This window comes from Rhinopithecus bieti, unplaced genomic scaffold, assembly GCF_001698545.2.
Source record: "Rhinopithecus bieti isolate Rb0 unplaced genomic scaffold, ASM169854v2 scaffold_19482, whole genome shotgun sequence".
In the NCBI taxonomy this organism is placed as follows: Eukaryota; Metazoa; Chordata; class Mammalia; order Primates; family Cercopithecidae; genus Rhinopithecus; species Rhinopithecus bieti.
The window spans coordinates 1,568,865-1,592,894 of record NW_016809768.1 but is presented as its reverse complement, the minus strand read 5'-3'; the positions used below and the strand labels follow the sequence as shown (position 1 = coordinate 1,592,894).

At 44.3% G+C, this 24,030-nt stretch overlaps 1 protein-coding gene across 1 annotated transcript in view; it reads right to left on the bottom strand.

Moving 5' to 3' along the window:
• The window catches only part of DRC11 (dynein regulatory complex subunit 11), a 172,333-nt gene that overhangs the window by 48,203 nt on the left and 100,100 nt on the right, over window positions 1-24,030 (bottom strand). Inside the window, 5 exon segments of the mRNA XM_017890381.1 lie at window positions 6,237-6,319; window positions 9,145-9,203; window positions 13,983-14,075; window positions 14,246-14,352; window positions 21,605-21,680. Of these exon segments, the coding sequence (XP_017745870.1) occupies window positions 6,237-6,319; window positions 9,145-9,203; window positions 13,983-14,075; window positions 14,246-14,352; window positions 21,605-21,680 (418 nt within the window).

Here is a 24,030-nt window from a genome sequence, read left to right as displayed (position 1 = left end):
GGTGGGGTGGGCTGGTGGGAGCTGAGGGCTGGGCCTGGAGGAAGGGGTCGTCCCGAGCTCTGCAATGCAGGCTTCGCATCCTCTGGGTCTGTTCCTCCCCTTCAGTCTCCTGTAGCTCTCATCTGCTGTGATTCTAATGACTGTTGGAGTTCAATGGTGTTGAGGAAAGAGTGGAATTGCAAATCTCAAGACTATAAAAAGCAACTTTGTGTCCAGCGGCTGAGCATGGTGGATCTGCGTAGCGCATTCCTGGCCTGGTGGAGACATCCATCCAGAACCATGTTCTGTGTCTGGGGATCCCTGCTCCTGCCCTGCCTGGATGAAGGGCTAGGGAGGAACAGCCCACATCCACCCTCTCTCCTTCTCTAGAAGCAGGAAGAAATAAAGGGCTCTGAGCACTGAGGCTTTGTAGCACAGGCCTCTGGAGCAACGGAACAGGCAACAGAGGAACCCTCTGGGCCATGCCTCTGTTGTCAAGGTGTTAAAAAGGAAACAAGATAATAAATTCGAAACCAGGGAACCCAAGGGTGAGTGAGGGTGCCTGGGTCCTCATCTTGTTAATTCTCTTCTTAGACAAGATGACGAGGCATGACTTAGCTGGGTGCTGAGAGCAGTGTGCTTTCCAGAGGCAGGGGGCCATTCCCAAGCTCCCCAAGTTTATGAGATCAGGAAGAAGCTCCCAGCTGTGTAAGAGCCCAGTCCCCCTAAGGCAGAAAGTCTGCAATGCCATGTTGGCAGCGCACACAGCTGTTAGGCATCGTGCTCTCTCTCCTGAAGCCCTCACCTTCTATTGGTTTTATGGGTACATGGAGAATGCTCACTACCAATCCGCATGCCAAGGTCTCTCGCGCCATTTTTGATTGCCAGTAGGTCATTCTTAGCAGATTCTTCAGGAAGGGCTTGGGGAAAATTGCTGAGTTCTTGTATGTTTATCAGTTTGTGTCCTATGTACTTGAAATAAATCTGACTGGGTACAAAATCCTAGGATCCTGCTTCCTTTCCTTGAGCATCTTATATATGCTATTCCATTTACTTCTGGTGTAAAGCATTGCTGTGGAAAAGTCTGACGATAATCTAATTTTCTTTTCTTTCCAAGTCCTGTGATCTCTTTTACATAGATGCCCAAAGGCACTTTTATTAGAATGTCTTCTTGATCAATCTGAGTCAATATTCTCAGATAGACAGTGTGGTCTTTCATTATGTGGTTTTAATGTTTTTTAAACATTTAAACCCTTTTCCTGTTTGCCCTGAGAATACTCACCAGAGATGCTTTTGGCTGCAGCATTTACCCCAAGAAAACTTTGCCACGAAGCATCTCGTTTTTATTATTATTTTTGCATAGCTCTAGTATATTGACTTCAGAAACAAAAGACATCATTCTATTTATAGCATTCTGTTTTCAGTGGTGGTGTTTCCATTTAGAAAATATAGTAATTCTTGATCGCTGAAAATATCAAATCCTAAGAAACGTAGCATTCCTATGCGTGATCTTGACATTGTTTTCCAATGGTCGTTGGCTGAAGATTCATTTGATGAATCTGATTTTCTCTGAAATAGACAATTCTGAGGATTCAGATGATTCTGATATTAGTTCTGTATAGAAATAACTCCAAGAACAGTTTCTACATTTTATTTTCACGTTGAAAATCAGTCAGATTTGCTTCAGCCTTAAAAAGCATGTTCGCATAAAGTTAAATGAGCATTACCAGCGAGCTGCGCTTTCTTTTTCTAAACAGGAAAAGGCCTAAAAGAAATTTTCACGAATTAAAATTATATATATTTATAAAATTGCAATTTGAGATAAGGTCCTGCTCTTTCACCCAGGCTGAAGTGCAGTGGTGTGATCTTGACTCACTGCAACCTCAAATTCCTAGGCTGAAGCGCTCCTCCTGCCTCAGCCTGCTAAGTAGCTGGGACTACAGGTGCGTGCCACCATGCCCAGCTAGTTTTTATTTATTTTTTTGTAGAAGAAGGGTCTTGCTATGTTGCTAGGCTGATCTCAAACACCTGGTCTCAAGAGATCCTCCTGCCTCAGCCTCCCAGAGTGCTGAGATTACAGGTGGGGGCCACTGTGGCTGGCCGAAATTCTTTGCATTTTTTCTGTTCCTTTGCTTTGATTTTCTTCTTTAGGGACTCATATTATCTGTATGTTGGATTTTCTTTGTCTGTTATCAATATTTGACATGCTCTTTTGAATTCTTTTAATATTCTTCATTTCTAATTTTGCTTTAAAATTTTGTCTTTTGCCTTTTATTTCTAAGCATTATTATTTTTATTTGTTCTTGTATTCATTATAATTTTTTTCTATAACATTTTCCTCCTTATTTATATTTATTGAGATTTCTCACCTCATTTCTGGGTTGTACTTATTCTATTTTATGCTGTTCTCACACGTCTTCTATAATTTTTTAATGTATATTAACTTTTTTTTTTTTTTGACATGGAGTCCTGCTCTGACCCCTAGGCTGGAGTGCATTGGCACAACCTTGGCTTACTGCAACCTCCCTGGCTTCAAGTGATTCTCCTGCCTCAACCTCCCAAGTAGCTGGGATTACAGGTGTGTGCCAGCACACGTGGCTAATTTTTGTAATTTTTGTAGAGACAGCGTTCCTCCATGTTGGCCAGGCTGGTCTGGAACTCCTGATCTTAAATGATCCACCCCCCTCAGTCTACCAAAGTGCTGAGATCACAGGCATGAACCACCGCACCCAGTCTCTGAATGTATATTGTTTTGCAATAGTAGGTTTCAGTATAGACCTGCTTTGTGGAGATGTCGTTTTGGGATGTTAATGTTTTCTTATTCTTTTTTTCTTATGATAATTTTGCACGAGCTTTGACCTTGAACTTTTCCATTGCTCAAATTTATATGAGCGAATAGTCCAATACTTTTAGAAGGAGGTGTGGCGCAGGATAGCTCTTCCAGTTTCACAGAGCTCCCTCCTCTGTCATTTTTATAGATGCTAAAAATGTGGTGGCTTGCTTTCTGAGATGTTCTGGCTCTGGTCCCCTTCCCTAATTTCTTCTGGGTCTTCTCTATGTTTCATCTTTACTTTTCCTATCCTGTTCAAGTTTGATTTCACTCCCAAGAGTTTCTTCGTAGTATGGGCCCTGTGGAGGAAGGCACTGGGGTGAATCACTGTCCCAGCCCCTTCACATTTTCTTATTCGGGTCCTTTGCACTCATCTGCTACTGAGGTGGGCAAAACTCCTCCTAGATTCAGCTTTGATTCTTACCTGGCCCACTGCACATTACCTGGCCCACTGATCTCTGGTTATTTTGGGGTCTCCTATTCCCAGGTCCTTTGGTGTCTCTAAAGTTTGTACTTTGGGGCTCAATGAGGAAAATTTGTCTTTTAGTTGTGGTGCAAGTGTTGCCTGGGGGGTTCTGGTCTTGTTTTCTAGTTCCTCTGTTTTAGATGTGGGGATTTAGGAAGATACACTGCCATCTTTCAAGCTAAGGACCTTACCTGGGAGAAAATGAAAATATGGACAAGGTCAAAGTGTGCCAGATTTTGGTGGATGTTTGACTACTTTGGTTAGATTGAGTCATTTTCACTTAGAGTCTGTATGAATTTGTTCTTGAATTGCTATAAAGAAATACCCAAGACTGGGTAATTTATAATTAAAAGAGGTTTAATTCGCTCATGGTTCTGCAGGGTATACAGGAAGCATGATGCTGGCATCTGCTCGGCTTCTGGTGAGGCCTCAGGAAACTTACAATCATGACACAAGGCAAAGAGGGAGCAAGATGTCTCACATGGTGGGAACCACAGCAAGACAGAGAAAAGGGGGAGGTGCTACACACTTTTATTTTTATTTTTTAATTATTATTATTGTTTTTTGAGATGGTGTTTCACTCTTGTTGCCCAGGCTGGAGTGCAATGGCACGATCTCAGCTCACCGTAACCTCCACCTCCCAGGTTCAAGCGATTCTCCTTCCTCAGCCTCCTGAGTAGCTGGGATTACAGATGAGTGCCACTACTCCCGGCTAATTTTTTTTTTTTTCTTCAGTAGAGATGAGGTTTCTCCATGTTGGTCAGGCTGGTCTCAAACTCCTGACCTCAGGTGATCCGCCCGCCTTGGCCTCCCAAAGTGCTGGACTGCAGGCATAAGCCACTGTGTCCAGACTGCTACACACTTTTAAATGACCAAATCTTGTGAGAATTCACTACTGTGAAGAAAGTATCAAGGAGGATGGTGCTAAACCATTCATGAGAAACTGCCCCCATGATCCACTCACCTCCCACAAGGCCCTATCTCCAACACTGGGGATTATAATTCTACATGAGGTTTGGTGGGCACACAGATCTAAACCATATCAGAGTCACTCTTAAATGGCTGACTCCATCCACTTTGACCTTAGGCATCTTAAAGATGCTTCCTGAAAATTGACAGATCATTGAAAAAGTTCAGAAGGGATAAGAAACTAATAATTAGTTGAGAAGTCAGTCCACACATAGGTAATGGGAATCTACCATGTGCCAGGCATTGTACGAGGCACTAGGATCTTTTGTTCACAAATCCAAACCATAAATAAGAGAAGGTTCTGTTAAAAATAGCCATTTAAAAATATTAACAGAATTAACAAAACAGAATCAAGGCACAGGAGAAAATTCTCCAGCACCTGAAGAAGAAACACAGAAAGTAAAATAAATAGAAACCCAAAACATATCTCAATATATATTCTGGCAAAATTCTTATGCTGTTAGGAAATGTGAGGGCTCCTTCAAGTCCTCAAGAAGAAAACAAGGCTGTCTTGAAAAGGGATTAAAATAACCATCCTTTGATCAAAGGAGAATGCCAGCTTTCTTGCTCTCACAGACCAAAATTGGGTCAATGTAAATAACAGGATGGATAATGATAGGCATAGATAATACATTGAATAAAAAAAGAATCCATGTGTCTACACTGATAACATGATTTTAAAAGATTACATACTTTCTTACAGAAGAATGGTATCTATTCAATGTAGAAGGAATGATAGAAAGAGAAAAATCTCCACTTTACAACTGCTACAGCAATAACTGATGCAGATAAAAATCGTCAGTGGGTGCTAAAACGCTTGCCTGAAAGGATGCTGGGAACAGAATCTCCACAGCCTCAAAATATCACCCCTTGGATTCATTGTTCATTAATTATAAAGGGAAAGATGATGCTTTACAGTGGAGAAATCCAGGGAACAGTGCCTAAGCCACAGGATTAAACTGAACATCACCACTGATGGGACAAAGTGGCATTAGGTGCCCCCAGTGGGAAACACTGACAGGGACACGCCATCGTTTTCCTGTCAAATGTTTACCCTGAATCAAATAATGAGGAAACCATGACGCACATTCAATTGAGGGACAGTCTGTGAACAGCTCAGACTCTTCAAAAACGCCAGTGTTGTGAACGATGGCGGAAGGCTGGGAAACTGTTCCAGAAGGAAGGAATTATGGGAGACGGAAGAGACACAACAATCACTTGCGCCATCCTTGGCTGGATTTTGGATGCAGAAAGACAAACATGTATACAGGACATTATCAGGACAATGGGGAAAGCTGAAAGTTCACTGTATATTAGGTAGCAGTATTGCATTATTGTTTGATTTTCTGAGTGATTTTCCTTCTGTGGTTATGTAGGAGAATGTTGGCATCCATTGGGGTAATTTCTTCATAAAAGTAAAACTAATAACTGCATTAGGGTGGTACAGTTATGAGGAATTTTAAGATTTAAGTGTATTTTCAGGTCATCATCATGTTTTTTAAAAATTCAGAGAAAACCATTAGGTGAGGCTGTGATAACAAATGTCCCCACCTCATTCCTCCCCAATATTTGTGTCTCTATTGGAAGGTATGTTCTGGAAATAATTCCTGCAGTAAGGAGTGTGTTGTGGAAGCCTTAGGTGCTGTCCCAGGTGCATTTTTTAACATGTGAAATCATAAACAATTCCCCATCTCCTTAAATCAGATTATGCCAGAAAGAATGCATTGAGGAACCTTGCTAGCAGGTTAAAAACCTGCTTCTATCACGTTAGGGGAGAGAGCTGCAACCATTTTATTAAGAGAATCTGTTAGTTCACAGCATCCTCTCAGGTTATTTGAATCATTTCAATCCAACAGACATTTACCAGAAGCCACCATGGGCCAGGTTTTGGCTTGAACAAAAATGTAAATAAAACATATTTCTGGCTGCTGGGATTTCAAAACACAAGAGGTGACACATGACACACACATGCATTATTCTTTGTGTACTCACCAATGTAATCAGAGAGGTTGACTTTCAGAGCCTGGATCAGTAATCCTTCTTCCACCAGTTCCTTATACAGAGACTCGATGGTCCTGGGGAGAAAGCAGAGTGTCTGTTCCAGAGTCACACACACAGAAATCAGCGGTATTTCTGTTAATGATCACATATGTGGAGAACTTAAACCAGATCTATTTCCAAGTACATTTGTTCATATGCAAATAAAAGGAGTTTTGAAGTGTTTCTACAATTTGAGGATACATTAGGCTTTTTAAAAACAATACTTTCACTCATCCATGTGTGTATCTGATGTTTCCCATTAATAAGAATGATATCTTTGGGCGTCTGGGACCAGCTATAACTCCTGCAGTCTGCCCTTCCATCAGTCTTCATGATGGCACAAATATGCATTAGAAATTACCCAGTAATAGTAACGCAATGGACCTATAATTAGATATTCGGCTGGCATCTGCAAGCTGTAGTACGTCATTAATCCTTTGTGAAATTTATGTTTCCTTTTAACCCAATTGCACAATTGTTTGAAAGAAATACCTACAAAGAACAAAGGATGAGACTGAAGATAATTCTTATATGGAAGATAAAACGTCTAACGCTACGAGGGTGATGATGTTTTAGGAGGGTGTTATACTTTATGGAGTGTTTACAGATGTCAAAATCACTTCTCTAAAAGGACCTTGGGCATATAGCCAGCACATTGGTAATTTATACTAATTGAGAAAAAAATAGACGTAGTATCTATCCCACATAACGGATGAAACTCCCAGTGATACTAGCTGGGTTTGGCTTGCATAAATGAGATAGGTTAAATTCCAATATTATTCAGTATAATCTTTTGAGATGTTTTGTCTTTTCCTCTTCTTTATTCTTCCATCCTACTCTGGTCTTTCTCTAAGTTGAGAACTGTAAATACAACTTTATTTAGACAGTTGTTCTGACTGTCCTGTGACCCAAGTTAGTGTGATTAAAAGACACCCGAGAATATCAGCTAGATTCAAGCCAAATACTATTAGGGGAAATGCTAATCCAATGACCCCAGTCTTTGGATGACTGGAGTTGTATTCCATCAAACATGTTTAAAGTAGTATGCCCTCTGCTGAAAGTTAAGAAAGATTTAATTTAGTGGAATTTGGGATAGCAGTATTTGACCCATATATATCAAGGAGGTATCAACTTCAGTGTTTTAACTTGAATACTTATTTAATATAAACACTTAACACAGGTATAAAATATTAACATAAATTTGAAGAAGATTCTCTAACATAATCAGAACAAATGATATTAAGAAGGTCCGAGGCCAGGCGTGGTGGCTCACACCTGTAATCCTAGCACTTTGGGAGGCTAGGGTGGGCCAATCATTTGAGGTCAGGAGTTCGAGACCAGCCTGGCCAACACGGTGAAACCCCGTCTCTACTAAAAATACAAAAAAATTAGCTGGGCCTGGTGGTGGGCAACTGTAATCTCAGCTACTCAGGAGGCTGAGGCAGGAGAATCGCTTGAACACCAGAGGCAGAGGTTGCAGTGAGCTGAGATGGCACAACTGCACTCCAGCCTAGGCGATAGAGTGAGACTCCATCTCAGAAAAAAAAAAAAAAAAATGCTAGTAGAAGACACCGTGGCATTGTGTGTGAGCATGGGCTGCACCTTCCTCAAGGGATGGGACTCTGAGGCCCCTCTGTCCCCTAAATCTGCCCCAGGAGGTGCCAGTGTTTGCACATGGACAGATGTGTGCCTCCCCAGGAACAGGGGCACCTGAGACGCAAAACACTGACCAGCTGCCTCTTAGGTAGCAGTCAGCCCCAGCTTCTCGACCTGGAACTGCTTCTCAAACAGTGGAGACTTGAGTGGAGAAACCTGCAGCCCTCTCCCTCTATGGATGTCCTGTGAGAGCCATTTCTCTAGAGAGCAGAAACCCACACTCCCCCTGACTGTGTTTCCAGGGGCTGCTTGCCAGGGCCACGGCAGTGTTCTGGCCTCCCTGGAGGCTACAGATGCCCGGTGCCCCTCTGGGTGTTCTGGCCTCCTCTTCCCACCCAGAGAGCTCTAGGCAGGGCTTTCTCTCTCACAGAGCTTCTCTCGAACAGTTTGGGGAGAGTAACGCTGGGACACAGGGAGAAGCAGGAACCCCCAAACAGGGTAGTGACAGGACCAAGGGGAGGGAACCCCCAAACAGAAGAGTGACAGGACCAAGGGAGAGGGGAGGGAACCCCCAAACAGGGGAGCAACAGGACCAAGGGAGAGGGAAGGGAACGCCCAAACAGAAGAGTGACATGACCAAGGGAGGGGAGGGAACCCCCAACAGGGGAGCGACAGGTGTTGACCTATTAATAAGACCCATGGGAAGAAAAATATACATTCAAAATTATTTCCCACATTATTTATTAGGGATTTTAATTAAATTCCTTGATAATATTTGAAAACCTAGGTACTATTTATTTTCAGTGTTAAAGCACTTTCAGGCCACTTCAAGTTAAAAATGAACACTGAATTCATTCGTCCTGCACTGAAGCTGGGCCCATGGGCCTCACTGCTCTCATTCCTTCCACGGCAGGAGCAAGGGCCCCAACAGAGGCGCTTGGGCAGATTCCTGCCCTGTGGGTACTCAGAGTCTCCATATTTCCTCAAAAGCTTCACCAGGCCGTTATTTCTTAAACAAAAAATTTAAACAACACCCCTTCCATGAATTTTAAAACTTAAAAAATATGAAGTCAGAAGTCATGGGGGTCCAGGTTTGCCTTCTGGGCCACCCAGGCATCTTTCCAGTCTGGGATTTGTAGGGACAGGACTGTGGAGGATGAAGAGGGCGTGGCACCACAGAGGGGGTGCCCTTGGGGTTTCCTGTGCTCTTCTCTGGGGCACCCTCTTCTCACATGCATCACAACACAACGAGTCCATTCCTCACCTGTCCGCTGTCAAATCTTTATCCTTCTTTGTCTTTTTCTCTTTCTTTTTGCCTTTCTTCTTTGGAAAAAAAGGAAATAACCAACAATTTAGTCAAAACAGGCAAGCAAATAAGTCCTAGAAATTAGCTAAGCACGTTGTTTTCTGGGGGTGGTGGGAGGTGGAAAGTTAATTGTGGTGGCGTGAACATGGAGCCGCAGTGTTTTCATGGACGTAGGGACTGTCCTGGAAGACCCCATCCCAAGTTGCTCATGTAGGTGTGTCCTTGTGTGGATAGACGTGAGATCCCCACTGTGGAAATTGCAAAGCGCCAAATTCCAAAGAGGGAAGAGCATTCTGGCTTTCTGTCCCACAGAGTCAAGCTGTGTTCACCTTTGGTGCCTGATATAAGCTTGTGTTTCCCCAAAATTCATGAGTTGAAACCTACCCCCAAGGTAGGTATTAAGAGATGGGGCCTTTGGGAGGCGATTAGGTCACGAGGGTTCCACTCTCATGGAGAGGTCTGAGGGAGCTTGTTCACCCTTCCACCCTGTGAAGACACAGCTAGAAGGAACCATCTTTGAGGTGGATAATGAGGCCTCACCAGACACAAAATCACTAGACATCGAATCCGCTGGTGTCTTGATCTTGGACTTCCCAGCTCCCAGAACTATGAGCTATTAATTTCTGTTGTTTATAAATTACTCAGCCTAAGAACATTGTTATAGCAGTTCGAACAGACTAAGGCAGTACCCAATCACCTTTCTCTGTTAGCGTCTAGCCCCAAATCTGGAGCCCTCAGGACCAGGCAACAGTCTACCTCTAATTCCCAAGGGGCTTTGCATTCAGGAACTTGTGACGGCCTAGAGAGACATGCTCCAAATGTGCTTATTTGCCATCTGTACATCCTCTTCAGGGTAATGTCTCTTTATGTCTTTCATTCGTTCTCCAATTGGGTTGCTTGTCTTTTAACTTTTGAGTTTTGAGAGTTCTTTATATGTTTATATGTTTGAGAGTTCTATATATGTGAGTATATGAATACTAGATCTTTGTCAGATATGTGGTTTGCAAATATTTCCTCCCAGTCTGTAGCTTGTCTTTTTATCCTCTTAACAGGGTCTTTCACATTTTTAGTTTTGATGAAATCCAATATTTCCTTTTAAAATTGTGTTTTGGATGCTAATTCTAAGAACTCTTTGTCTAGGCTTAGGTCCCCAAAGTCTTCTCTTTTGTTTTCTAAAAGTTAAGTCTGTGACCCATTTTGAATTCATTTTTATATAATGTGTGAGACTTAGGTTGAGGTTCATTTCTTTTTGCTTATAGATGTCCAGTTACTCTGGCACTACTTATTCAAAAGTTATCTTTCCTCCTTTGAATTGCTTTTGCAATTTTAGAATAAACTTGTCTATGTCTACAAATTATATTTCTGGTATTTTGATAGAATTGCATTAATCCTATCCTATAAAAATATCCTAATGGACATTTTTACTATGTTGAGTCTTCCAATTCATGAATATGGTATGTCTATCTATTCAGATCTGCTTTGATTTCTTTCACTGGCATTGTGCAGTTTTAACATACAAGTCCTATATCTGTTTTGTTAGATTTACACATATGTATTTCATTTTTTGAGTGATTTAAAAGCACATTCCATTTTAACTTTTGTGTCTATGTATTCATTGACAATATGTAGAAACACAATTGATTTCTGCATGCTTATCGTGTATCCTGCACCCTCGCTGCTGTAAGTTGATTTGGAGTTTGTAGATTCCTAGGGATTTTCCACAAGAAAATAACGTTATCTGCAGACAAAACCTTTTAATTGTATAGTAGTTTTAGATTTACAGAAAAATTACAAAAATAGTACAGAAAGGTCCTGTATCTCTCTCACATAATTTTCCATATTAACATTTTACATCACTATGGGACATTTGTCACAACTAAGAAACCAACATTGGCACAATATTATCAATAAAAACCCAAAGTTTATTAGGTTTCCACTAATTTTTCCCTAATGTCCTTTTGTTTTCCAGGATCCCAGGAAGGTTTTGGAGTACTGATTTAATCTCTTTGTTATTGACTTGTTGAGGCTTTCTATTTCTTCTAGATTTGGTCTTGTAGGTTGTATATTTCTAAGAATGTATCCATTTCTTCTAGGTTGTCCAACTTATTAGCATTTAATTATTCATAATAGTCTCTTATGATCTTTTTTGTTTCTTTGACATTGGTTGTAATTTCCTCTGTTCTATTTCTGAATTTACTTACATCTCATCTCTTTTTTCTTAGTCTAGCGTAGTTTGTCAATTTTTAAAATCCTTTCAGAAAACCAACTCTTAGTTTTATCATTTTTTCCTACTGTCTATCTATTCTCTATTTCATGGATTTCTGCTCTAATCTTTGTTATTTCCTTTCTTGTGCTAGCTTTGGGTTTAATATTCCCCTCTTGTTCTAGTTCCTTGAGGTATGTTGGTTATTTGAGATTGTTCATTTTTAATGTAGGCATTTATGGTGAAAAACTTCCCTCTTAGTATCGACTTTGCTACATCCTATAATTTTTGGTATGTCGTGCTTTCATTTTGTTTCGATATATTTTCTAATATCCCTTATAATTTTTTTCTTTGACCCAATGGTTGTTCGAGAGTGTGTGGTTTAATTTCTGCATATTTGTGAATTTTTCTGTATTATTTTTGTTATTGTTTTCTAGTTTCATTTCATCGCAGTTGTAAGTTACTTGGAATGTTTTCAATATTCTTATACTTATTAAGACTTGTTTTGTGACTTAGCATGTGATATATCCTGGAGAACGTTCCATGTATACTCGAGAAGAATGTGTGTTCTGGTGCTGCTGGGTAGAATAACTGTTAGGACTATTTGGTTCCTAGCACTATTCAAGTCTGCTGTTTCCTTATTGATTTTCTGTCTGGATGATATATTCATTACTGAGAATGGGATAGTGAAGTCTCCTACTATTATTGTATTGCTGTCTATTTCTCCCTTCAGATATGTTAATACTTGCTTCATATATTTAGGTGCTTTGATTAAAGGTGTATATTTATTTATACTTGTTATATCTTCCTATTGAATTGACCCTTTTATCATTAGTTAATGATCTTTTTGGTCTCTTGTGACAGTTTCTGATTTGAAGTCTATTTTGTCTGATATAAGTATAGCCATTTCTTCTCTCTTTTGCTTATTATTTGCATGAGGTATCTTTTTTCCATCCCTTCACTTTCAGCCTATGTGTCCCTAAATCTAAAGTGAATTACATGTATATAGCATATAGTTGAATTTTTAAAATCTGTTCAGTGACTCTATATCTTATGATTGGTGAGTTTAATCTATATACATCTGAAGTAATTTTTGAAAGGAAGGGCTTACTTTTGCCATTTTGTTAAGTTATTTCTATTTTGAGGTTCTTTCGTTCCTCTCTCAAGTTACAAGTTGCTTTGTAACTGAATGATGTTTTGTAGTGCTATATTTTGATTCTTTTCTGGTTCTGGGGTCCAAAGACAGGCCCAACACTGATTTTTGTGGATGGGCCCGCAAAAATAAAGAAGTACAATGGTTGCAGTAAATGACTTGCTATTACACTTGCTATCACAAAAGTGGAGACAGCTGCCACAAGAAGCAAGCTCTCTTCTTGTGGGAGGCCCACGGTTCTGGGGTCCAAAGACAGGCCCAATACTGATTTTTGTGGATGGGGCTGGTATCAGGGCTTGTGGGAGGCCCATGGTACTGGGATCCACAGGCCTGGTGCTGAGCTCCATGGTAAAGTCAGATGTTCACTTCTCTGTCCCTTTCTTCCAAGATAGAACTCATGGGTCTAGGAAATATCTCTTGACACTAGGATGTGTGGGCTTTGGGGTGACATGAGTAAAGTGAAACTTTCATTCTTACTCTTTTCAATGCATCTTTTTTTTTATGATTCTGTGCTCCACCTGGGTGCTGCAGCCTCTCACCTGAATCCCAGAGCTCTTGTGAAGGTACTTTCATCTATGGATGGTTATTAAATTGGTGTTTTCAGCTTACAGTGAAGGATCTTCAGAACACCAATTCAGCTGCCTTCAGGGTTAAACCATAATATCAATACAAAATGGATCAAGAGCCAGTCATCCTGAAAAGACCACATGGCCCTGATCTAGCAAAAGTAGTCACAAATGCAGCTGAATGTGTGGAAATCTCTGAGAGAAAATGTGTGAATCACAGGAAAAGTGGCTCAGTCATGGAATGTGGAGAAAGCTGCCAGACAAGCAAAGGCTGCCTGTGCTCATGCCAGCACTGACAGGGAGGAGAACTCCCCGCTCTCTACTTTGGGTATCTGGCCCCAATGACAGGGCTGTCTCTGGAATGAAGGTAGAAGCAGGGGGCAAACTAAAAGAACTTAAAATACTCTGATCTAACTAGCTACTCTAAACCACTGTGAGATGGATTGGTGGCAACTTACACTTCAATTCATCCAATTCCTTTCCCTATGATTCCTCCACTCACAAAATCCTACTCATTACCATTGGCCTCCCTTATAGCTCTATGTACAGGAACAGATGGGAGACCATTTGGGGAATGTGCTTTGGCTCTTTTGATAGTTCTCATTCCATCAGTGAGGCTATCAGTAATATGAATCTGCAACCGACCAGGGCTTGGGAGATGTTACTCTCAGATGGTTGGGTTTATCCTATTTATGAATCTGCAGGCCAAAGGTTAAATGGTGGACCAATTAAATTTACCAAAGGCAGGCATGTTTCCCCGTGAGGTGTCCTGGCAACAGGCAGCCCTCCTGGACATGCCACAGAATGGCAGGGGCTGCTTTTCATGACTGAATCGGCTCCACCTCACCCCTCTGCAGGGTCCTTCCCCACTCACCTTCTTCTTCTTTCCTGCTTTTGCTGGGTGCTCCCTTTCTCTGTCCACAGCGAGTTTTAAGTTTTTTAGTTCCTGTCTCATCAACTCATCAACCTAGGAGAATACAAAACACTACTTTTAAGTCACTTTGCACGTCTTGAGTTTTGTTTGTGAAGTTTAAAAATCCCTTAAATTATGGGGCAGGTTATTAATGGGAAATTGTAAAGAAGCACAATGGTTGAAGTAAATGATTTGCTATTACTACACCATAAACATAGCTGTACCTGCACCCTGATCTCTGACTCTAATTCTTTCCGTTTCTCCTCTTTGATCAGTTCTGGGTCAAAGTCCTGAGAGAAATTCCAAGACTCATCTTTATTCATCCAGATCTCTATACTCCAGAAGGGTAAAGAAAAAGAAAAAATTTTAAAAAGATGTAGGTTAGTGAAAACAGTTATTGCAATATAAACATAAGCCTAACTTTATATGCTCTTGCATAGGATAAAAGTTTGAGTAAAATAAGCTGGACAGATGACATTCATATATGTGCTTGTAAATACACCAAAAAAAGAAAAAAAACTGCTGATGTAAAACATTGTTTTTTTTTTTTTGAGACGGAGTCTTGCTCTGTCCCCAGGCTGGAGTGCAGTGGCGCGATCTCGGCTCACTGCAAGCTCTGCCTCCTGGGTTCATGCCATTCTCCTGCCTCAGTCTCCCGAGTAGCTGGGACTACAGGTGCCCGCCACCTCGCCCAGTTAATTTTTTTTGTATTTTTAGTGGAGATGGGGTTTCACCGTGTTCACCAGGATGGTCTCGATCTCCTGACCTCGTGATCCACCCGCCTTGGCCTCCCAAAGTGCTGGGATTACAGGCGTGAGTCACTGTGCCCGGCCTTGTTTTACTCAATATTTTTTAAGTGTGATACAATTGTATTCTACTGTATTATTATAATCATGTAAAAACAATATGTTAATGGTGGGATTATACAATCATAGGTGATCCTTTTTATAATGTTTTATCTCATTCTTTTTTCTTCAAATGATTCACTAAAATATGAAAGATTTTGTTGCCTGTTGAACCCTCCAGGAATTATCCCTTGCCTCCTATTATAAAACAGACAACATTAAACACACAAGTACCCAGTATTTCTCCCTAATTCAACAGCTAAATTTCCGAATTACTTTTGCATGTTTTGAAATCACACATATTTAAAATTTCCCTTTTGCCTCCTCCTGGTGGTTAGGAGGGTGGACCTAGAGAAACATGACCCTAGACAAAATAAGAATAATTTCCCATCACTAAAATAAATGGAAATAGAGCTCCTTTCTCAGAAGGGAGGTTCCAAATGTATGCTGAGGTGTGGAACAGCTGGATCCTCGACGTGGGACTTGGAAGAGGTCTCCTGTGGGAAGCCAAGACTTGTCATTTGGGGAAGGAGACGTCTTTCTGGAATCTATGTCGAGAACGTAAAGGAAATTTGCTGGAATTTGTGAAGCTGACAACCGCCAACCAGTCTGGCCACTTCACTGGGACCTGCCTTTAGGGCTGTGATGACCTTTAACCTGGGAAGGTAGCTGAGGACTCGGGGCACAGACAGAGGCTCCCAACCTTTGAGGGACAAGGGCTGCCCCTTGTGAAGACGGCAGAGGCTGCAGGCCTCCGAGGCAAGGCAGGTGGGGTGGCGAATGAATGAAGGAGGCTTCTCAGCATGGCCTCCCTGACAAGCATGGCATGACCCGCTGACCGAGAAGGGAGAGGGTGGCGCTCTAACTCTACATTGGGAGGAAAGTCATAGTCACAGACAGAAGAACAGATCTGGCTGCTAGAGACCCAGAGCCATCAAACGTGAAGACCTAGCATAGAGAAGCTTCCCCGGAGAATCATGTGGGTAAACGAATGGGAAGGAGAGGTTGAGTCTCTGAACAAACCACAGAGGACCAGGAACTGGCAAAAGGGATGAACAAGGAAAGGGGCAGGGATGAGATGCTGTGAGACCCAGGAAAGCCTAGACCCTCAGGAGAGGCGGAGAGAGACTGGGGAGATTCTGATGCAAACTCAGAACTGGCAAATAGGCAGGACAATTGTCCCGAGGTTTTTGGCCACCTGCCATCTGCCCGGGGCAGCACAGCTTGGTGCAAGGGCCACTGTTTGTGGCCAGGTGGAACCCCTGCCCTACCACCTACCAGTTGGTGACCTTAGCAGGGGACAGCCTTTGCAGAGCCCATTCCCCTTTCTGAGAAATGAAAATAACCCCTTCCTCACGCCGATACGGTGATGGTAAATGGAATAAAATAAAGTTATATGAATAATTTATTTTAATAAATATTTATATATAAATAAATATATACAGTTCCAGTGTAGCCCCAAATAGTTGCTGCCATCCCCCAGGAAGCAGAGCATCTCACAGGGTCTTAGCCTACCTCATTGACACTCTCTACTTCCTGGAGGGAGAGGATCACACAGGACAGCAGCTACACCAGAAACAGCTATGCCCCAAAGCAGGTGTGTGCCAGCAAAGAGCAACTGGGGCCCTAGGGCCAGTGCCTGTGCCTTTAGTGGTCAGAGTCAGGACCCCCAGGACAGGACACCTGCAGGAAGACAGGACACGGAAACGCAGCTCCAGTTTTCAAAAAGAGTGGGTCGGGCTGGGCGCAGTGGCTCATGCCTGTAATCCCAGCACTTTGGGAGGCCGAGGTGGGCAGATCACGAGGTCAGGAGTTTGAGATCAGCCTGACCAACATGGTGAAACCCCGTCTCAACTAAAAATACAAAAATTAGCCAGGTGTGGTGGCACGTGCCTGAAATCCCAGCTACTCAGGAGACTGAGGCAGGAGAATTGCTTGAATCCAGGAGGCAGAGGTTGCAGTGAGCTGAGACTCCAGTGTGGGCAACAGAGCGAGACTCCATCTCAAAAAGAAAAAAAAAAAAAGAGCGGGTCGGGTTCACAAGCTGCAGATGCTGATACCAGAGGTGACCACAGCACTTTCTGGGCAGAAGGGATTGTTTGCCACACATGGCAGAGGCAGGTCCACCTGACTTCTGGACAGACTACAGCACGGATGGCTCAGCAGGTATCTGAGGTGGTGGTGGGGGGTCCAGCAGGACCCAGCAAGAGCTCTTGACCAGCCTACCTCCTACCAGCAAACTGAAGGGCAGGGCTGTGTGTATTGCTGGCTGAGCACCGTCTCTGCCACAGAGATATGCAGGAGCAGCCTGTGGTGATGCAAGGTCAGTTGGGCAGGTTTTTGAAAACGATGCAGATTTCTTTTAATGTGGGCTTACAAGCAGACAAAAAATAAATCACAAAGGTGGCAAATTTTTCATGGTACCAATGCACTTAGGTGTCCTTCCTGACAGGGCAGTCTCATAAGAGGTGGCCCAGGGATTGGGGGCATAGAGCTGGGGTGGGAAGGGGCTCGGATGGGACTCTGAAGGTGACTGCAGAGGTGAGGCCGAAGTTCAAAGGGTGTCATCATTCACATGGGGCAGGTGGCCAGCCCCAAACAGGTGTGACAACAGGAGGGGAGAAGAGGCGAAAAAGGTTGATGGGCTGGAGTGGGCCTACAGGAGGGGGCCTGGGCTGAACTTTTCTCATTACACATAATCCTTCCCAGTGAGAGCCAGCCTGAGAGCCAGGGTGTAGAAAACAAGTATTGCATACATTGTCTAAAGCATCCCATTGGTGGAAGAGATACTTCATGTCACTAATATGTGGAAGTTCATTCTTTGCCCTGCACTCCCTTAGACTTTGTGGTTAGCTTGTATGATGCGTGTACTCCAAAGGCCCAGAGGGTTTACAACTCCTGCATTTGAAGCCAATTGCTCTTTTCTAGTAAATTTTCTGAAATGTACATAAGCTTAAACTGTGAAAAACTTCAAAATGTAGGAATAACACGTAGTGATAAAATGTAGGAAAAGGAATCAATGCTTCCTTTGACGTGTTTAAAATTGTAAGCATTCTTCCTCGAAAATTCTAGAAAAGGTTTAAATGTGTCATAGCGTGCTGTTTACTAATAACAATCCCCCTTGTAGGATTTCTAAATCTTCTGCAATAGCAGCACCTACCTGTTACATTAGGGCATTTTAAACAGAACAGCTTTGTTAGTTACTGGAAGCTACTTTTCTTTTTCACTAGATTCACTAAAATCAGGAAATAACGTATTTAATGATAAAAGGAAGGCAGAATCTCTCACAGAAGGGAAACCATGACACAATTACTTATGTAGAAACAGTTGTACGGTGGAACGCATTCTCATTCTGGAGTCGCAACTATATTTAAAATAAAACGCCGCACAGCCGTTTTGCCCATTTCCCCTCTAGATCGTTTAAATGGATGGATTTTTCTACTGGAACTTTGCTTTTCTCATGACACTTTTGCGCAGGGCACTTTTCAATCCCTTCAAGAATTTCATGGACATTTATAAATGCAGGAAGCTATTCATGGCCCTCAAAGGGCAACAACTGCCCCACTCTCTCCTAGAGTGGAGAAAGAGCTTTTATCCTAAGAATGTGAAAAGCGAGACCAAGCCAGTTTCACACGTGGGGGGGCAATGAAAGAGGGGCGCCGGGGCGGGGGGCTAATCTTAGTGATTAAAATGCTAATGTTTTATTTGAAGAGGAAAACCTTTGATTTTTTAAGAAAAGAATTCCAAGAGGAAGACATTTAATTCCTTGAAGTTACTAAAGACCTGGCAGATAACAAGTCCAATGCCACACCATCCGACCAGGAAAATGACACCACGGGTTTGCTTCCAGGAGGGATGCTGCTTGCTTTTTCAGTCTTAATGGAAACAGATATTACACAAAAGGCGTGGACAGTTTTCAGAGCTTTTGGGCCGGTCAGCATGTTGCAAGAGCTGGCTTCCCATGGGGACGGTAGATTTCTCCCAAATTAATTTTTGCTTGTATCAGAATGATACACATTGTTTTAAACAAAGTCAGAGTATTAAACAGATTATAATGAAAAACCTGTCCCACTCTGTCTACCTGCCAATTACATTATCCAATGGCATTCTTTCCTATATTCATTTATTCATTAACAATCCACAGGACAAATTCAGTTATTACATTTTGACTTTATTGAGCCCGATTATGGGCCAGGCACTGCTCTCAGAGCAGGTGGATAATGGAAGGTCCTGCCCTCAAGGACTTGGCATGGCACCATAAGCAACGTCCGTGAACACACACTCACACCCAAGTGGGCAAAGGGTGGGCACGGGCAGAGGGGGACTGTCACTCCACAAGGGCCCTTAAGGAAGGTCTCACTGGCACCGAGGCCCAAAGGGACGAGCATTCTGAGCCAGAGGAACAGAAAGCATAAGGGCCAGAGGTGGAGCGTGACTGGCCTGCTGGAGGAAGCGCAGCGGCCACAGGGGCGTGTGTAGTGATCTGGTTTCATGGAAGCTATTTCGGGTAGTTTCTGTGTTCTTTTCCTAGTGTCTATATAACATGCTCACATGCTACTTCTTGAGTTATCAGTTTCAGACACGAGCCCCTGACTTCCTGCCATGGGACAGCAGCCTTCTGCTCTCCGGCTCCTTTCTTCCTGTGCCCTCGTCTTAGCTGTGTCAGAAGAGAAGGGAGCCCTGCTTTCCACATCCCGGGGCACCTGCTGTCTGAGTGTGAGTGCAGGGCAGCTTTCAGATGCCCATGGCAGCCAGAACTCCCCTCTGCGAGTCCCTTCTTGGGACATCCTAGAGAATGAGCTCCACCAAAATGAGGGAGAGGCAAGAAGTTAGCAAAGGCCAAGTAAGGCTCAAGGATCGCAGCTGAGAGGGAGGGCTCCACAAAGGTGCGCTTCAGAAGAAAACGAATGAGTATGTTACCTGGAGTGTTTGAAGGCATGGGAGTTATAGATACATGCAGTAACAAGCCAGTGAGGGTGGCGGTAAAGACCAAATAATGATGTGCAAAGCAGAGTCTTAGATGGCATTGTTGCTGTAGACACACACCTGATGCCAGTGGTACCCTAGCCAGGCCCATGGCCCCACCATGTAGATGATGGCAACTCCCAGCAGGTCCCACTGGATGTTGTTACTGTCATTCTAACTTACAGAAACTACCCAGTTTATGCCACTCTCCCCACCCGATCCCACCACTATAACCCCCAACATATAAGCTTGTTGTTGGCAGGTATTACCTTTATATCTCCGGGCTAGCACTGCTAGCACCCTGGAGATGCTGACTGTTTGTTGAAGGAATATGCAAGTGAAAAGGTGTTTTTGATAGTGACTGCTCTGCACCGTTAAGTAGGTGATGGATTCTTAAGCTTGGATGACAGCAAGGCTTCTACCAGTACGTGCCCACACGAGGAGAGCCACATTTACCTCTCCCAGTTGTTGTGAAGATTAAATGAGATGGGCATGGAGAAACTCCAAGCCTTGCATGTCTTAGGTACTTAATAAATGTTAGTTTTCCCTTTTGACCTCCTTTCTTCCCAATGAAAATGGATTCAGTTGCCAAATCCTGCCAACGTCATCGTGCCCGCTGGGGTTCCACTTCAGTTCAGCATCTCATGCGGTGGGGTGCCCTTGCATGGTATGTAAGAGAATTTTCAGTGGCATGCAGGCATTTTTATCTTATGTCACTAGCATATCAAACCTATGGCCACATTCATATTGTTGCTTAGGATGAGGTGCAATTATTAAGGTGAAAGCCCAGAGTCAATTTAAAAATACAGCTATTAAGTTGATAATATCCAGAGAAGACCAAGGTTGGGAAGGAGGCCATGAATGACTGCCATTTGGAAAGATTCCACTTCACATCCAGATTGCATCTTTCAGAAACTTCCACACTAGCACTAATGACCGAGGTCATCTGGACAGGTCACTGTGTTTGGATTTATCCTGAGGGCACAGTAGAACCACAGGAGTTGGGTAATAGTTCTAGGAAATTAAAATGCAAATATCTGAAAGACCAGTTCCTACATTTGCATATCCAGCCAGATGACAGCTATACACATCAGGCTGAACAACTGACAAAAAAATCGTGTGTCAGAATTCAGGCACATGTCTTAGTCTAATAGGATTAAGACATTTTACTGTACATACAGTATCAATTTTCTTAATTTAAGTAATCTAAAAATATCTTTCTTCCCTGCCACTAGCATGAAAACATTCAGCTGAAGTCTGAAGGGTTCAAAACAGGATGGGGTCTTGACTATCTTCTCATCCTAAATGTGTCTTGCCTTTTAACTAATTGTATGCTTCAGGCCACCAAAAGGAATTTTTTTTTTTTTTTGAGACAGAGTCTCGCTCTGCCGCCCAGGCTGGAGTGCAATGGTGCGATATTGGCTCACTGCAAGCTTTGCCTCCTGGGTTCAAGCGATTCTCCTGGTTCAGCCTCCCGAGTAGCTGGGATTACAGACGCCTGCTGTTATGCCCAGCTAATTTTTGTATTTTTGAAGAGACGGGGTTTCACCATGTTGGCCAGGCTGGTCTTGAACTCCTGACCTCAGGTGATCTGCCCGCCTCGGCCTCCCAAAGTGCTGGGATTACAGGCGCGAGCCACTTCGCCTGGCCAGGAAATTTAAAATAGAGACAGGCAGAACGTCTCGGTTGTGAGTAGCATGCAGCAGCCTCCCCTGACGGGGTTCCCAGGACGTGCTGCTGTCTCGGTGACCATGCATGTTCTCCTAAACTTACCTTTGTATGCGTTACATCCTTCCTTCATGGCAGGAAGAAAAAGACTTGGTGACATTTTCCATTTTTCATCTTCTTCCTGTTCAAAGCAGAATATTTTCATTAATCACAGGCAAGACTGGGCAGCAAAAGGCGCAGACACTGTGATGACCGTGACTAGGGTTCATGCTGTGCAGGCCCAGTCCTGGTCCCCCGGGGCAGTGCCCCTCTGACCCGTCTGAGTATGGCCCAGTCCTGGTCCCCCGGGGCAGTGCCCCTCTGACCCGTCTGAGTATGGAGTGCTGTGTCCACTGAGCAGGCGTGGGTGGTCCAGGCTCACTGAAGTGTCCCCTGCTGATACCAGCTTTCCCTTCTCAGTGGCCTCCCCTGGGGTACCCCATGCCCTGAGTTTGATCCTGTCTTCTTTTTGATTAAAAAACTTTTTTTTTTTTTTTTTTGGAGACAGGGCTTAAGCGATCCTCCTGCCTCAGCCTCCCCAGTAGCTGGGACTGCAGGTGTGCACCACCACACCTGGCTAATTTTTAAATTTTTTTGTAGCGGCGGGGTTTTGCCATGTTGCCCAGGCTGGTCTTGAACTCCTAAGCTCAGGCAATCTGCCCCCCTCAGCCTCCCACGGTGTTGGGATTATAGGCCTGAGCCACCACACCCAGCCTGGTCCTGTCTTCTCATGCTCTCACTCCTTCCTCGCTCTGAAGGATGATTTCCCAGCCTGAGTTCATCTGCCTCCCTCCTTCATGTTCCTGTAACCAGCCCTTGGAGCTACTCCCCATCCTTTGCTGAGCTGTGCTGCTTGCCAGTTCCAGCACCTGGGCTGTTCCTTCCTCTCGCTACCTGCCTCGTCCTTGAGCCTGGAAGCCATCTCGAGCCGCAGCCTGACTCTGGGGCCCTGCTTCCTTCCTGGAGCCAGGATCTAGCTAGCTTCCGTACCCTGGGCCCCCCGCAGCAGAGATAGCCAGGCCACCATCCCTGGTGCCTGCTGCCAACTCTGTGCACCAAGACTGGAGATTGCAGTGCTACCTGCCATCAGCCCAGGCCACAGCTCTGCTCTGAGCCCCAGCACAAGACCCCCTCTGCCCCTCTGCTGCCAGGGTTCACCTGTGCCTAATAGTGAGGGCTAGGCCCTGCAAACTCTCATGTGATGTTTCTCTGCAATAATGTTGAACTGCCTCAACAGTCAGGTTTCCGATGACCACCATCATGGCTATTGCTACCCTTAGAGAGGGAGAAAGGAACAACGCTGGCTCTATTCTGTCCTCGGGTTCCTGAAGCAGGCTCAGTACTCTCTATGCAGTGGGAGGAAGGGCAGCAGTTGGGTGACGTGGGCGTGCCTCCCCTGGGCTGCTTCCCGAGCACACCCTGACTCTGGCACCTGATGGGCCCTTCCGTTTCTGGGCTCCAGGGTTGGACTCTGGGATGCAGTGGCTTGAACACGGTGCCCCCACAGGCCCTCATGGTTGTGTAGTATCCATGCATCAGATCCAGAGGTATTTCTCCTCTCTCTCCCCATGGCCAAGCAATCACCAAACCCCACTGTTCTGCCGCAGAGGCTTTCCTGGGGTCTCCCTGCTTCCGCCTCCAGTCCCACTGCCCTGGCCCCTTGCTCCAAGGTTGGCTAACGCGGGGTCACTCTCTTCTCTCCTGCTGGAAGGGGTCTGCAGCAGAGCTGGCCTCACGACTTCCTTCCTTGAAAGCCCCACAGAGGTATCTGTCTTGGAGCTCCTGGGAGGTGCCGTCCCCCACAGGATACAGTCCAAGCCCCTCAGCAGACCACACACCACCCCCACAGGTGTGGTCCCCCAGGAGTGCCCCTGCCCCCTCTGCAGCCTTTGTCCTTGCCACCTCCTGCCTCCACCATCACCGCAGAGATGCTGACAAGGCCACCCCCCTGCACCTGCCCCACTCTTTCCCCTGCTGTTCCATCCGCCTGGAAGGCCACCCTTCTCCTATGCTTTCTGATGAATTCAGACTCTGAACAGACCTCCCGTCCTCCTGAAATCCTCTCCGATGGCCTTCCTGCCCTTGTTGCAGGACTGTCATTTCCTCAGAACAGCCTGCTTTTCCCACCAGACACAGCAGGCAGGGACGACCCCAACAGCCCTGTGGCCTGGCCGCTTGGCCTGTGCGCGACATTTGCTGAATGAAGCGAGAACAGGAAAAGTATAGCTCAATCCATGGATAAATGGGTAAACATAATGTATTTCCACACAATGAAATGCTGAACTCACCCACAGAAAGGAGCGAACACAGACACGAAGACAGGCACAGGCTACGGAGCGGAGGAAGCGTGAAGACCTAGGCTGAGAGTGTGAAGCCAGACCCAAAAGGCCTCACAGTGTATAATCTCGTTTATATGAAAACAGACAAACTCGGGCAGAAAGCAGATCAATGGTGGCCAGGGGGTAGGGGTGGGGCAGAGAGGGGGGAAGGGG